Source organism: Oryctolagus cuniculus, chromosome 9 (genome assembly GCF_964237555.1).
Source record: "Oryctolagus cuniculus chromosome 9, mOryCun1.1, whole genome shotgun sequence".
In the NCBI taxonomy this organism is placed as follows: Eukaryota; Metazoa; Chordata; class Mammalia; order Lagomorpha; family Leporidae; genus Oryctolagus; species Oryctolagus cuniculus.
The window spans coordinates 124,146,962-124,162,572 of NC_091440.1; the positions used below are offsets into that span (position 1 = coordinate 124,146,962).

At 43.9% G+C, this 15,611-nt stretch overlaps 1 protein-coding gene across 14 annotated transcripts in view; it reads right to left on the reverse strand.

Moving 5' to 3' along the window:
• Nucleotides 1–15,611, reverse strand: part of INTS13 (integrator complex subunit 13) — a 32,656-nt gene that overhangs the window by 14,812 nt on the left and 2,233 nt on the right. For 8 of the 14 annotated variants that reach the window (XM_017343316.3, XM_002712699.5, XM_070049529.1 and 5 more), the window contains 5 exons: nt 13,910–13,984; nt 4,107–4,309; nt 3,338–3,418; nt 1,046–1,136; nt 417–545 (listed from right to left, as the gene is read on the reverse strand). In XM_017343316.3, the coding sequence (XP_017198805.2) occupies nt 417–545; nt 1,046–1,136; nt 3,338–3,418; nt 4,107–4,309; nt 13,910–13,984 (579 nt within the window). Of the gene's footprint in view, nt 1–267; nt 292–416; nt 546–1,045; nt 1,137–3,337; nt 3,419–4,106; nt 4,310–13,909; nt 13,985–15,611 lie in introns of all 14 variants that reach the window. The other 6 variants (XM_070049531.1, XM_070049522.1, XM_070049524.1 and 3 more) reach the window with 1 other exon arrangement.

Below are 15,611 nucleotides of genomic sequence, written 5' to 3' on the forward strand. Positions count from 1 at the left end.
ACTGTTAGAGCTCATGTGACATGTATGTTGCTAAGAATCAGTGTGATTGTTTAAGTCCATGTGACGTGTATGTTGCTAAGAATCAGAGTGACTGTTGAAGTTCATGTGACATGTATGTTGCTAAGAATCAGAGTGACTGTTAGAGCTCATGTGATGTGTATGTTGCTAAGAATCAGAGTGTAACTTTAATTTCATGACATGTTCTTATCAGGAAGCAGAGGGTAGCGTTCTGTGATCCTTCCTTGCTGCTGTTCAGTACTCACTGACCTGTTCAGAGACACTGAATGTGGGCTAGCAAAACAGAAAATGCAACGTGGGGAGAAAGAGTCAAGGTTCAATTCAAATAAACCATACGGCTCAAACACATATTTAAAAAGCAAAGCAGAACTTTCAAAATAGCAAGAGGAATCACCTACCTTCATTGGAATATTTGTAATCGTGGTCGAAGCCAGGTCGAAATGCTGCTGTACTAAAATGTTTAATTTGGTAGCAAGATGCCGCCCTGCACGAACACTGTGAACCTCGCTGGTTAAAACTGGCGACAACTACAGGAAAGTACACAAGAAAAGCGACCCACAACATCAGTTCGTTCTAACTAAGGACTAAATATTTCACTATAACCTTGCAAATTAAGTGTTTTTAAAGTTTAGCATTTGGGGGAAAAATCAAAATGGTCCACTAATTAATATATGAAATTAACCTCTTTTTTATTCAAGTATATTCTTATTGGAGTGTATTGCTTTTCTAATAAGGGAAAAATAATAAATTAGAGAATGAAATAATGAAAATAACTGATATGTGGGGAACAATACAAACTGTGAATGGCTTTGCAAACCTTTTTAAAATAAAGAAATGTCAACTGGCAAACAAGACAGAAAACATTTTAAGATCCACAATAACACAAAGAACCAGCTTTGAAGTTCTTCCATCCAGGTTTGATGTGAAAGTTAAGTATTTTCATGAAAGAAGATACTGGCAATGTGATCGTTTCAATGCTAACTCTTCTCAGCACTCATTGTGAACAACTCCCAGTACCTTCTCTTACCTCCTTTTTAGGACGGTCAGATACAAGGCTGTCTTCACCAACCGGGTAGGTATGGATCAAGACCAACTCACATTTTTGAATCTGCATGAGACTTAAAGAGAAATTTCACTTAAAAAAGTAGGAGTGAACATTATGCAGAGAATTCAGGCAGGTAAACTATTAACATCTTTATATACCAACACAATGTACTGATACAATCAAATATTAGTTAACACAAAAGCTAAATATTTATAAACAGTATATAATTGCTGAACTTGAACACTTAGCAATTAATTTTTTTTTTTTTTTTTTTTTTTTTTTTGACAGGCAGAGTGGACAGTGAGAGAGAGAGAGACAGAGAGAAAGGTCTTCCTTTGCCGTTGGTTCACCCTCCAATGGCCGCCGCGGTTGGCGCGCTGCGGCCGGCGCACCGCGCTGATCCGATGGCAGGAGCCAGGAGCCAGGTGCTTTTCCTGGTCTCCCATGGGGTGCAGGGCCCAAGCACCTGGGCCATCCTCCACTGCACTCCCTGGCCACAGCAGAGGGCTGGCCTGGAAGCAATTAATTTAAATGCAGAATTGGTAATTTTATGTGTTTGAAGCATAAAAATAAGGAAAAAAGTATTATATAATTAAGCATAATTTTCAAGAGCTAACTGCCACACAGAAAAATGAATACATTATGTATTACTTTCCCCGTACAAGTGTTTTTTAAGGACAAAAATCTGGCAATACTAACCATCATCTATGACTGGTTATTTACAAGAATATAGGGTGGGCAATGCTAAAAATTCTCCCAACATTTTATTCTGAAATTCTCAGACCGAAGGAAAGCTGCCGTACTACTCAATGAGCACCTGTATATAGTTCCTCTAGATCCACTGCTGACTGTTTGGGTTCTCTATCCCAGAAAGATGCACACTCCTTTCTTGTTCAACTATCTGAGGGCCTATTCCTGAGTACGTCTGCATGCCTCAGCAGGTGAGAACAGTCCTACCAGTAACAATAATACTGTTATGCCACACAAGAAAACAACTGCTCAGAATGAAACAAAGTCCACAATGCAAATGCGCCAAACCCGTCCTTACTAGCCGTAACATGGTAAGAAATATGTACTCGGTCTCTGCCTCTGGTTCTCTGCACAGGGCTTCTGAACCCATTTCCTAAGCAACACAGATGGCAGGGGCATCCTATGCTGTTGGTATTTACTCTCTGACCCCAGTCCTTGACACCCAGCCCCTTTATCCCTTGCCACTGCCTGGGTGACAGGAGTATCTTGTGTTCCAAGGAAGCATCCTTGGTGGGCTCCTCCCTAACTCCTGGGAGGGAGCTGATCTGATCACCGGAAAGACCAAGCTAGGATGAGAAGCTCAGCAGCCTTTAGGCATACGTCCTCAGCCGTCAGGAAGGGAAGGGAGCTGGGGAATGAGGTGGTAATCAATCACACCTATCTGAAGCCTCCAGAAAAATCCCAAGCTAAAGCTCAGAGTTCGCAGGCTGGTGAACACGGCCATGGGCCCCGATTTCACAGGGACGGAAGCTCCTGAGGCTGCTGCCCTGCGGACCCCACCCTAGGTCCCTCTCCATGGCGCTGTGCACCCACATCCTTGATCACCCCTCTATAATCAAGTGGTAAATGGGTTTCACTGAGTTTTGTGAGCTGTCACGGCAACACAGGAGGTAGTCGTGGAAGGCAAGTCAGACTTAAGCAGGGATAACCTGACGAGCTTGGTATCTGAGATGGGGGACAATCTTACGAGACTAAGTGCATAATCTGTGGGGTCTGCACTAACTGCAGGAAGATGAGTGTCACAACCGAACTGCTGGTATCCAGAGAGCTGGACAATGGTTGGTGTGGAAAAACCCACGTATGTGGTTAGACTTTAAGTACTGGCACCAAGGAAAAAAGTTTCCCTTTTCAGTAGAGTGGTTCTTTAAAAAAAAAAAAAAGAAAAAAAATCAGGTAACACAGTTAATTGCCTGTTTTAATTCGGTACATAATGAATAATGCCACCAGCAATTTATGTACTTGACAAATTTGTAACAGAAACTGAGAACTTTTAAACAAATATGCATCATAAGTTCATAGACTATGCTGTTCTTCTGATTGTTTTTCTTATGGTGGGAAAATAAATTTTTAAAGCAAAAGGGGAAATGGGAATAACAAATTGTTGCTCAAACATACGTTTTTGGACAAACTGGTTGAGTCAGTTGAGAATTCAAGTGTATATCACTTTAAAATCATTGCCAACAGCTAATGAAATACGTACAACCACAAAGTCAAACATGTACTTCATTTACAGATTATACTCACTGATCTGAATTTGCAGCTAGCTTGTTGTGTTCATGAATCGTTTCCTGGACACAGTCTTCAAGCATTCGCACGTGGCTATCACTGCAGAGTAAAAAAGATTTAGCAACCTTCAAAGAACAGACAGCAAGAAGAAAGTGTAAAAATACTCATCAGTTATGTGGCTTGGTTACAGACACTTAAAGTCATTTCAGATAGCACCATCTTTGCTGTGCTCATCCCCAATACTCAACAACTAGCTGGAAAGCTAACGTGGACAAAACACCAGTCACACGGAGGGCGGGCATGTGGAGGAGAGGTTCAGTCACTGCACTGGTGCCCACATCTCACACTGGAATGCCTGGCTGAGTCCCGACTACGCCACCTTAATCCAGTATCTTGTTGATGTGTACTTGGGGAGGCAGCAGCTAAGGGGTCACATGTTTGTTATCCATTTGGGAGACCCAGGCTGAGTTCTGGGATGCTGGCTTCAGCCTGCCCTGGCATTCGGGGAGTGAACCAGCTGATCAGTGATCTCTGTCCTCTACCTCTCTCTCTCTGCCTTTCAAATAAGATGAAAACAAATAAAAGTTCAAAAAAGCCAAACTGACTTACATGACAATCTAAACTGTTTGCATTATTACAATGAGTCCATATTTAAAACTGGAAAAACTCAGCCTCAGTATTAAAAGGTGAGAAGAAAAGGAAACCCAGAAAGACCACTCATGGCATCAGGCAGTCCCTCCTTTTGTCAAAGTGCCTCAGAGAAGCACGGCTGTGCCGGACGCCCCACCTTTTTGCATTAGTGATGCAGATGATGCGGCCTCTGTTCCCCACGCGCTCTGCGTTCTCCATGAGCAGAGTGCGAGCCTCGTGCTGGTACTCGGTGATTTTGCACAGGGTTTCCACCGCCGCCACGAGGCCGTGCAGAATACTGCAGCACTCCGGGTCTGCGCGAGGATTAGGAGGCCCAACGGCAGCTAAGGCTGCCATCAGCTAGTCACAGGGAAAGACAATGATGTTGACCAAAGTATGCTCAAGTTAAACAAACGCATTACAAGAAAATGACAGACCAACCTCTCTATTACATATGGACACAAATACTGTAACAAATATCAGCAAAACAAATCCAGCAACATACAAAAACAGAACCACACAGCATGACCAAGCATCATGTAAGCTATAATGTCAACAGAATACCCAGAAAAAGCATTTTGCAAAATCTAAGAATCTTTCATGATAGAAATAAAACCAAAACTCAGTAAACAACGTATGATGGGAATGTCCCCACACCTGTGCCGGGCCTCTGGGAGAAGCCCACAGGCGACATCACACTGCATGGTGGAGCAGTGAATGCATTCTCCCGACACGGAGTTGTGACCAGCAAGGTCACTCAGGGTGCTGCAGGGCCCACGCCAGAGAAATCAGGGGGAAACAAAGGAATCCAGAGCAGACTGGGAGACAATAAGTACAACTGATTCTGTGTTGCAGATGGTTATGATCTTGTATACAGACAATCCCGAAGAGCTCGCTAAAAACTATCAGAAATAGTAAGTTCTGCAAGGGTGCAGGATACAGGATCAATATCAAAAAACAATCCTATTTCTATATAACTGCAATGAACAATCTGGACATGAAATCAAGGAAACAGTTCCATTTATAACAGATTTAAAATACAACACTTAGAAATAAATGCAATAAAAATATGTACAACTTATACCTGAAAACTACAAAACATTGATGGAAGGAATGAAAAGTATGACAAATGAAAAAGAATCCTATGTTCATAGACTGGAAGACCTAACACTGTTCAGGTTCCAGTGTCACCCAAACTGATCCACAGATTCTGTGTAATCCCTCTAGGCACCCCAGGTGACCACTCTGCATCACCTGGCAACCTGATTGCAAAATTCATATGGAACTGCAGGGGATGCAGAACAGCCCGAACAATTTTGAAAAAGAATGAGGTAGGAAGACGTCCACTTTCCGATTTTAACACTTATTACAAAGCAGTGGTAATTGAGACAGTGTGGTACTAGCACAAGGACAGACATATAGATCAATGAAGCAGAATTAAGAGTCCAAAAAGAAAACCATGTGCTTATGGTCACTGACTTTTGACTAGGGAGAAAATATATGAAAATCCTATATTTGATAAGAGACTTGTATCCAGAGTATATAAAGAACTCTACATCTCAGAATAATATAAAGGGACAAATAACCTAATTTTAAAAGAGCAAAGGATCTGAGTAGACACTGTTCCAGTGAAGAAATACAAATGGCCAATAACAGAAATAAAAAACACAATGCGATCACAATATATCACTAGAATGACTAGCATCAGAGGTAGTAACCAGTGTTGGCAACAAGACAAACAGGAGCCTTCCTTCATTCACTGCTGATGACAGAAACGTAGAACGGTGCAGCCACTTGGGCAAGCAGTTTGGCAGCTCCTCAAAATGTTAAAATCAGGTTACCAAATTAACCAGCAACTCTACTCCTAAATACATACCCAAAAGAAATGAAAAATGTCCACACAAAAAGTTGCGCAGGGGCTGGCACGTTGGCACAGTGGGTTAGGCCACAGACTGCGATGCCAGCATTCCTTATGGGAGCTATGTTTTGAATCCTAGCTGCTCCACTTCCAATCTGGCTCCCTGCTAATGCACCTGGGAAATCAGTGGACGATGGCCCAAGTGACTAGGCCCCTGCCACCCATGTGGGAAACCCAGATTGGGAGTTCCAGGCTCCTGGCTTAGGCCTGGCTCAATCCTGACTATTGACCATCTGGGGAGTAAACCAGCAGATTTGGAACATCTCTCTGTCTTTCCCACTCCCTTTGTCAGTATGCCTTTCAAACAGGTTAAACCAAAAACAAAACAAACAAACAAACAAACAAACAAAAAAAAACACCTTGCATCAAGGGATTTATAGCAGCTTTTTCATTAATGGCCAAAAGGGGGAAGAACCCAAGTGTCTATCAACTGACAAATGGATAAACAAAATGTGGTATAACCACGCAACAGGATATAATTCAGCCATAAAAAGCAATGGAGGGGCCGGCGCTGTGGCACAGTGGGTAAAGCCACTGCCTGCAGTGCCAGCAACCCATGTGGGCACCAGTTTGAATCCCGGCTGCTCTCACTTCCCATCCAGCTCTCTGCTATCACCTGGGAAAGCAGCAGAAGATGGCCAAAGTCCTTGGGCCCCTGTACCCACGTGGGAGACCCAGAAGAACTCCTGGCTCCTGATCGGCGCAGCTCTGGCCGTTGCGGCCATCCGGGGAGTGAACCAGTGGATGGAAGACCTCTCTCTCCCACTTCTCTCATTCTCCCTCTGTGTAACTCTGCCTTTCAAATAAACAAATATATCTTAAAAAATAATAATAAAGCAATGGAGTACTGAGAAATGTATACTACAACATCAATTAACTGTGAAAATGTATGAAAGCTAAGTCAAAGAGGCCATGTATTATGATTCTATTCATACAAGTATATTTCAAGGAAAATGGAATTAAATGTTAATGTTGGTGCAAAAACTTTTTGAAACACTTGTAGTGTTTTCCTAAGACACATTTTCCTTGAGCTTTCTGGAGATGCCTCATATGAAGTCTCCAGAACAGGGAAAAGTACAGAGCCAGGAAGTTTACAGGACAACTATACCTTCAAGTATCAGAAAAATTTATAAAATATGTCAACATAAGGCAAAAATGTCTAACAGTCTTACTCCATACTTATTTTCAAAAAATGAAACAATCTGATCCATCTTTCTTCAAATAAAACAAAAACAACGCAAGTTCAAAGATAAAGTTCCCCATTAACACTTAAGGAGAAATCAGAAAACTTAAAAAAAAAAAAAAGGGAAATATTCTGTTACCTATCATGATTAGAAAAAGCGATGTTTTTTAATGTAGTTGAAAACTTTATGAAGTTTGCAGAATATTCAGTCATCTTTCAATATTCATGCAAGATTAGTCCCAAATACACCCAAAGATACCAAAATCCACAGATTCTCAAATCCCTTACGTAAAATGGTTAGTTTTTGCATATAATCTATGCACATACTCCTGTATACTTTTTTTTTCAAAGACTTATTTATTTGAAAGACAAAATTATAGAGAGAGGTAGAGACAGAGACAGAGAGGTCTTCCATCCGCTGGTTCACTCCCCAGATGGCTACAATGGCCAGAGCTGTGCCCATCCGAAGCCAGGAGCCAGGAGCTTCTTCTGGGTCTTCCATGCGGGTATAGGGGCCCAAGGACTTGGGCCATCTTCTACTGCTTTCCCAGGTTGTAGCAGAGAGCTGGATCGGAAGAGGAGCAGCCAGGACTAGAACCGGCACCCATATGGGATGCCGGCGCTTCAGGCCAGGGCTTTAAATCGCTGTGCCACAGTGCTGGCCCCTCCTGTATACTTTAAATTATCTCTAGATTACTTATAACTGATACACTGTAAATGTTATATAAATAGTTGTTATGTTGCATTGCTTAGAGAATAATGATAAAAAAAAACAAAGTTTATATATGTTTAGGACAGATATAATTTTCCCCTGGTATTTTCCATCCATGCTTGACTGACTCCATGGATGTGGAAACCAAAGATTCATAAGGTTAACTGCAGTGTTACCTGAAAAAACTAACAGGCAGAACTCTGTGCAGAATTTATAAACTTGTGTGTCAATAAGAGGAAAGATCAATATTTGTATTTCTTTGTCTATGCAAAAAGACATTCTGCCAGGTGTGGGGAGCAACTAGGACTATACTGTTACTGGAATTAGGACTTATTCTGTGCATCTGCTCTCCCACAATATGGCGCTGGGAGAGGAGAAAACAGCTTCTACACAGCTGCCTCCAGTTCAACCAATAAACAGCAGGACTTGCTCCTGATTGGAGAGCAACGTGCTCGGCGTGTGGGCAGCCGAGTTGGGATTGGTGGAAGAGGACTATAAAGGAGGAGAGAGACGGCATGCACCAGGAACATCTAAGGGGAACATCTGAAGGAACACCTGTGCAGCCCCCGAGAGAGCCGGCCGGCGGTGTGCCGCTCCCCCGCGGAAGTGGGGAATGTGGCAGGGGGAACCGCCCTTCCACGGAGGTGGAAGGGTCGGTAGCCAACCCGGGAAGAACCAGCAGCAAACCCGGGGAGGGCCGAGCAGACGAAAGAACAGCGCAGGGTCCTGTGTCGTTCCTCCACGAAGACGGGGAGCGACATAATGGTGCCGTGACTCGGATATGAAGCCTAGGCAGGGTCTAGTGTCGTTCCTCCACGAAGAGGGGGAGCGACAGGCAGGTCCTATAAAAAACTGAGAGGGGTGGGGAAAAGCCGAGGAGTACTGTGGGATACTGGTTCCCAAATAAAGGAAAAAAAAGTACTGTTTGTACTATGTGTTAATTTCTAATACTCCCACCTTACCCAATTTCAAACTCCAAATGCAGTATCACCAAATGAGAAGCTAGTTAGAGACACAGACTCAGCTCTTACACTGGTATGAGTAGGTGCCAGCATGCTGCTCATGGGATAGAGAGTGGGAAATGTTTCAAGATACACCTTTTACTTTTAATGCAAACATATATGTGTGTACATATGAGTGCATGTAGGCACATATACATGGGAAAAGCTCAATAAAAACTTTCTAGGAGAAGAGTGCTAAGGTCTTGGGGAAAGCAAGAGAAGACAAATCTAGCTTTGTGAATTAGACAGACACGGACTGAATTCTGGCTCTGCCTTTTATTAGCTGCCAGACCCTTGTCCACTTCTTCTGGCCCTTTTCCTAATCTCGAAACTACAAAGAAAAACAGTGGGACCGGAGTTGTGGTACAGCGGGTAAAGCTACCATCTGCATCCCACATGGGCGCAGGTTAGTGTCTTGGCTGCTCCACTTCTTATCCAGCTCCCTGCTAATGCCCTGGGACAGAAGTAGAAGATGGCCCAACTACCTGTGCCCCTGCACCGACATGGGTGAACTGGAAGAATTTCCTGGCTCTTGGCTTCAGCCTGGCCCAGTCCTGGCTTTTGAAGCCATTTGGAGAGTGAATCAGTGGGTAGAAGGTCTCTCTCCCTCTCTGGAATTCTGACTTTCAATTAAATAAATAAATCTCTAAAAAAGAAAGAGGGAAAGAAAAATAATAATACTAGAACCTGTGCTATCTTGGTGTGACATTTCCAAACTTCATTTAACAAACAAAAACAGGACCAAAACCCTGAAGTCTGACAATTCTTCGTAATGAAAGCTAACATCTGTAGGCTGGAGTTGCAGCCTATAATGCAAAGAGCCTTGGACCAACCGCATAGGTCAAACCATCTCAGGACTCGGTAAAGCTCAATTCCTTCACATGCACAAGGAAGGAGTTGAAGCAAAAGGCATCTAGGATCCAACCAGACCAAACATTTTGCCATCAGTCTGTGCACCTGCTACTCACAATTACTCACAACCAGCGAAAGGTCCCTAACAAGGCAAGCCAAAACTAAACAGTAAATGCTAACAGAAACAAGACTAAGCACAATTTATACAAAATGTCTTTTCTATCTGTTTGAACACCAGTGACGAACTATATAACTACCTTCACAACTGGCATTTCCCTCTGTTCACAATCTAAAAACAAGGTGTGTAGTGTGATGTGGCTTCACCTCCAAAAACAGGAGTCGTCATTCTTTATGACCAGCACACCTACCACCTGAAAACCTCTACTGCATTGCAGCTGTGCATTAAGAAGGATTTATATAGATTTGCACTTCTCTTTATTCATACATAGCCTGAGAGGTTTCAAGCTTTTCACAATACCTTTGAAAAAGATATGAGACTCTATCTCGCAGTACTTCAAAAAGGCAACAGAGGAGGAGCATACGGAATTCTAACAGTCATTTTTCACTAACAGGTAAGGGGTAAAGTTGGATAGAAGCAATAAACACAGGGGCCCGCACCGTGGGACACTGGGTGAAGTCACTACCTGCGATGCCAGCATCCCATGTGAGTGCCAGCATCCCATGTGAGTGCCAGTGCAAGTCTGGCCGCTCCACTTCCAATCCATCTCCCTGCTAAGGCACCTGGGAAAGCAGCAGGAGATGGCCCAAGTGCTTGGGTCCCCGCTACTCATTTGGGACACCAGGATGGACTTCTAGGTTCCTGCCTTTGGCCTGGCCCTGCCCCAGTTACTGCAGCTATTTGGCGAGTGAACCAGTGGAAAGAAGACTTTCTCTCTCTCTCTCTCTCTAACTCTGCCTACCAAATAAATAAATCTTTTTTTTTTTAAAAAAAGGAGTAACTTTAAATGCTCTGTAGCATTTACAGTAACTATTATTGACAACAAGTAATTGTATATTTCAAAAAAGCTAGTAAAGAGGATTTTGAATATTCCCAAGACAGAAAAATGATCACTGTTAGATGTGAAGGCTATACGAAATCCCTGATTTGATCATTCCACGTGGCTTACACATACTGAAATGTCACATGGCAACTTTTAAGTACGTACAATAATTGCAAATTATAAACAAATTATTTGGGGCTGGCGCTGTGACGCAGTGGGTTAAAGCCCTACCCTGAAGCACCAGCATCCCATATGAACACTGGTTCTAGTCCCGGTGGCTCCTCTTCCAATCTAGCTCTCTGCTATGGCCTGGGATAGCAGTAGAAGATGGCCCAAATCCTTGGGCCCCTGTACCCGCATGGAAGACCCAGAAGAAGCTCCTGGCTTCGGATGGGCACAGCTCCGGCCACTGCGGCCATCTGGAGAGTGAACCAGTGGATGGAAGACCTCTCTCTCTGTAACTCTTTGAAATAATAAAAAATAATTTTTTTTTGACAGGCAGAGTGGACAGTGAGAGAGACAGAGAGAAAGGTCTTCCTTTGCCGTTGGTTCACCCTCAAATGACCGCCACGGCCGGCGTGCTGCAGCCGGCGCACCAAGCTGATCCGAAGCCAGGAGCCAGGTACTTATCCTGGTCTCCCATGCGGTGCAGGGCCCAAACACTTGGGCCATCCTCCACTGCACTCCCTGGCCATAGCAGAGAGCTGGCCTGGAAGAGGGGCAACCGGGACAGAATCCAGCACCCCAACAGGGACTAGAACCCGGTGTGCCGGCGCCGCAAGGAGGAGGATTAGCCTAGTGAGCCGCAGCGCCAGCCAAAATTTTTTTTTTTAAAAAGACAAATTTGTAAAAACAAATGAAAAATAAACAAATTATTTTTTAAAAGAAAAAAATATTTTTCAAGTAATCAGAGTACTAAAACATTCTGGAGTGATATAAGCCCCAATCCACACCAGCACAACCTACCCCTTGAGTGACCTGTCACAAAAAAGTGAAAGCTTAGATGTAGTTTCACGCTGTAATACTAAGCAACCATTTTAAAACCCAACACTGTGATAAAATAATGGATTCACTTCCACTGAAGAGCATCCATTAACTGAAAAAATGTACATGACATAATGTCCTCAGGTATTCCACTAATGGCTGTCTCATGTTGTTCAGTCTGTGAAGAGTGTGGTAGACCGAAGTCTTCTACCCACTGAATGACAGCAACGAGCAGAAGCCACCAGAAACTCCGTATCCTCCAATGGTAACAAAATAGCAGCTTATAACTTGAACTGACTTTATTTCTGCTTCCTCCATTAAAACTGTAATAAAGGAATTTAACTTTTAGAAACTGTACGCAAACAAAGCATACAACCCAAAAGACGAAGAAAACTAACAAGAGCTATCAATGAGAAAGGCATGAAAATGAATGACTGAACGGTGTAGAACTTAAGAGGACTTAGGCTGAAATCCCAGTCCATTCAGGGGAAAAAGGCTATCTGATACGGATGCGTCACCTGCAGAACTCAGGAGGGCTTCAACAACTGGTGGGGCCCAGCATCACACAGAGCAGGATTGAGAAGACAGTGTAGGGAGCAGCTGACCCCCAAGCCTCACCCTGCTCGTCTAAGTCACCAGCTCTCCCAGATCCCCGCAGACACGCAATCACGCTCCCTGGAGGAACTGAACCAGAAGGGTACCAGGCACAGACCCCACACGGCATGGCACAGGGAAGGTGAGCCCCCAGGGCAGTCCTGCCCAATGTAACGTTCTGTCGCGATGAAAATGCTCTCTACCCACGATCCCCACTATGCAACCACTATCTCTGTGTGGCTCCTGGAGCTTCTGAACCTCAATTTTTAGTTGCGTGTAATTCAAGTTAAAATAGCCACCCGTGGCTAGTAGTGACTGTACTGAACAGCCAACTACAGAAAGATGATACAACAATCGGGAAAGTCTGCCTAGTGAGTGTGAGAGCCCACCCTCTGCGGATGGTCTGAGAGGGCTGAGAACCAGGTGCAGAGCGCACAGGCAGGAGAGTGAAAGAGTTCCTCCAGGGACCCTCGGGCCCTGGGAGGGCCATCTGCCAACTCCGACATCCTGAGGCTTCCCCCACGGTGACGCCCAGACAGCAGTGCCTGCTCCTCAACACACAGTTTTCCAATCTCCCATCCTGTGTGTTGCTTTCTAAGGTCACACAGACAAATAACAGCAGGCATTTAAGAAAAGCCTCAACATGAAAAGAACCCTTGGGGACACAAAGGGATGGAAACAAAACTTCAAATAAACCATTAATACCCTCAGGTAAAAAATCATACCCACAGAACAAGAAAGACAGGACAAAAATGGATACAATTAGAATACAAGTACAAATTCTTGGAAAATGAAAATACAATCAGTTAAAAAGCTCCATAAGAGGGTTATAAAGCTCAAAAACATAGGACAATGAGATGGAGGAGAAAAAGAGTTAGCAGAGTAACTCAGGAATCTCCCAGGTACCCCACAAAGACACCCCATCGAGAGCCAAGAACATGATCAAGGAACCAAACACAGGAAATCTGTCCTGAAGAAAGGCCAGGCACACTGCATGCAGAACAATCAACACCAAGGCCCGTCACTCACTGACAATGTTTAGAACATGGAGGTGAGAGGCAATATTCCAGAGACTTTCAGGGAGAAATTACGAAGAATGATACTGGACTTGCCAGTAACACCAGTTCTTGAAATTTTGAGGACAAAGTTATGTCCAATATGGTAATTTTTATACCCAAAGTATCAATAAAGGGTGTTACAGGAATTCTGGAAGTTATATTCCAGCAGAGCAAAAGAGAGCACGAAGAAAAAGAAGGGGAGAAAATGGGATCTGAAAGGCAGGGACAGAAAAGGATGAGAGCAAGGCAGTGGCCCAGGAGCAGCCAGCTCAGCCGCGCGCAGCCAGTGTGTAGGGGAACGCGCACCCCATGGCTCAATTACCCAGCATGCTCTCGGCCAAAAAACTGAGGCGGGTTGTGAGATACAGAGAGAACTATCCAACTGCAGGGCAGAAAAAAAGGAAATGATAAATTCTAGGAATAAACAAAAAACTTACACAAGGACATAATCACATGTACCACTTGCCATTACAGAAACACCTTACATCGACTTTATAATGCAAATATGGAGTTGTGAACTAACTAAAAATTCTGAATATTACTGTACTTCAGAGCCATACACAAATACTTTCTGGACAAAAAATTTTTAAGCATTTTAAAAAAGTTATACATTTAGAAAATCTTCAAAAATGACCACAGCTCAAAACCCTACCATACCTCCTGCAAATTTTGGTCTTCTTGAGTCCAGGAATTTAAAACATGAGCTCCAGAGTCACTCACAATGAAATTCACCTACATGACATCAAAGAGACAATCAGTATTGAACTCTAATTTCACTTAATCACACCCCCTTCTAAAATAATACGCAATTTCTCATGACGGTTTGCCGTGTGACTGACTCATTCATCTCACAGTTGTGGAATGCTCATTCACGCCAGGAGCTATTCCTGGCCATGCAGACGCGGGAATACAGTGGTGAGTAGACACTCCTGTCACTCACAAGGTGGGGGAAGCCAGGGGTGCGGAATGTACGAAGATAAAGGGCAGCACAGGAAGAATACAAATAAATGAACCAGATAATTTTGCAGAATGGCAAGAGCTATAAACTAGGTTGGTTACGTGGTCTTGATAGCGTGGTCAGAGATGAGCTCTCTAGGGGAGAGGCAGTGGAGTGGAATCCACAAGGACCACAGAATGCGGCCACTCACAAGCCAGGGTGAGGGAACTCCCGGCACAGCCAACAGCCAAGGAAAGACCTCTAAATGTTTCCCTCTAAAGGGTTCAGGTAAGCGGGCACCGGCATGGGGGTAGGAGGTAAACTGGAAAACACAGGCCATAGCCATAGCCATAGCCATAGCGTACTGGAAGTTACATAACAGATTCTGACTTTCTTCTAGGAGTTAAGATACAAACTTAAACAAAGGACAGGGTAAGATAACAATGAGGAACACACTAGAAGTATCAAACTGCGAATCCCGTTCCTTCCTGGGAGGAGGGTGAGATTTACATCTCTTCCCTAGACAATATGATCTAAGCCATGATCTTTTTTCCTGTACCCAAAACATGAGGTTTCCTTCCCTTAGAAAAAAGGTTGATAACTGCTCTCTCCTAAGGCTTATCTGACAGGGATATATTTTACTTGGCACTTTACACAGATTATCTCACTTAAACCTGACAGCAACAAAGTAGGTATTATGCTTACAAGGGCAAACAGGGGTGGAGAGATTTAGAAACAGGATCCAACTCGTACACTGGTAGCTTACGATGCCCGATTTAAACCAAAGCCTGGGCCCCAAGTCGTTGTTACCCTTCCTTTCATATTTTTTACCTGTTAAAATGCACAAAAATTGGAAGGGCTTATGTTTTAATCTGAAATGCACCTGCATGTGTAAGGACTCCAACGTTCACCTTTGCTGCTGCGCCTGCCTCTGCCAGTCCCAGTAAGAATCAGCCAGGTTCTAGCCTCGATGGCTCCCAGTGAGAAAGCAAATCATCTGCTTCTGGCTAGGCAAATGACGCTCCCCAGAAAAACCTTGGAGATGCTGAAACTAAGGACAACTCTAATAACTGCAATTTTTATCAACTGTCAGTTCCTCATTGTACCGATAAATCATTCCTACTTAGCGTTCTTAAAAAACATTTCTTTCTGAGATGACCAAGTCCTATAGCAGTTTAGTTGACATTCACCAAAACTGCCAAGAGCCAGCCGGCCTAGGTTCAAATTCTGGCTCTGCCTGTGCCTGGCGAGGTGATTCAGGACAGGTTTCCTCCCTGCCTGTGTCTGCATCTCCAGCGTGGCAGCTAAACCAGACTGATAGCTGCTAGCACTTACCAGCAGAGAGCCTACAGCCAGCAGCCGTCCTGCTGCTTGGAGTGCCAACTGTCCTCAAAGGCCAGTGCTGTTCCGTGCGGGTTGTGA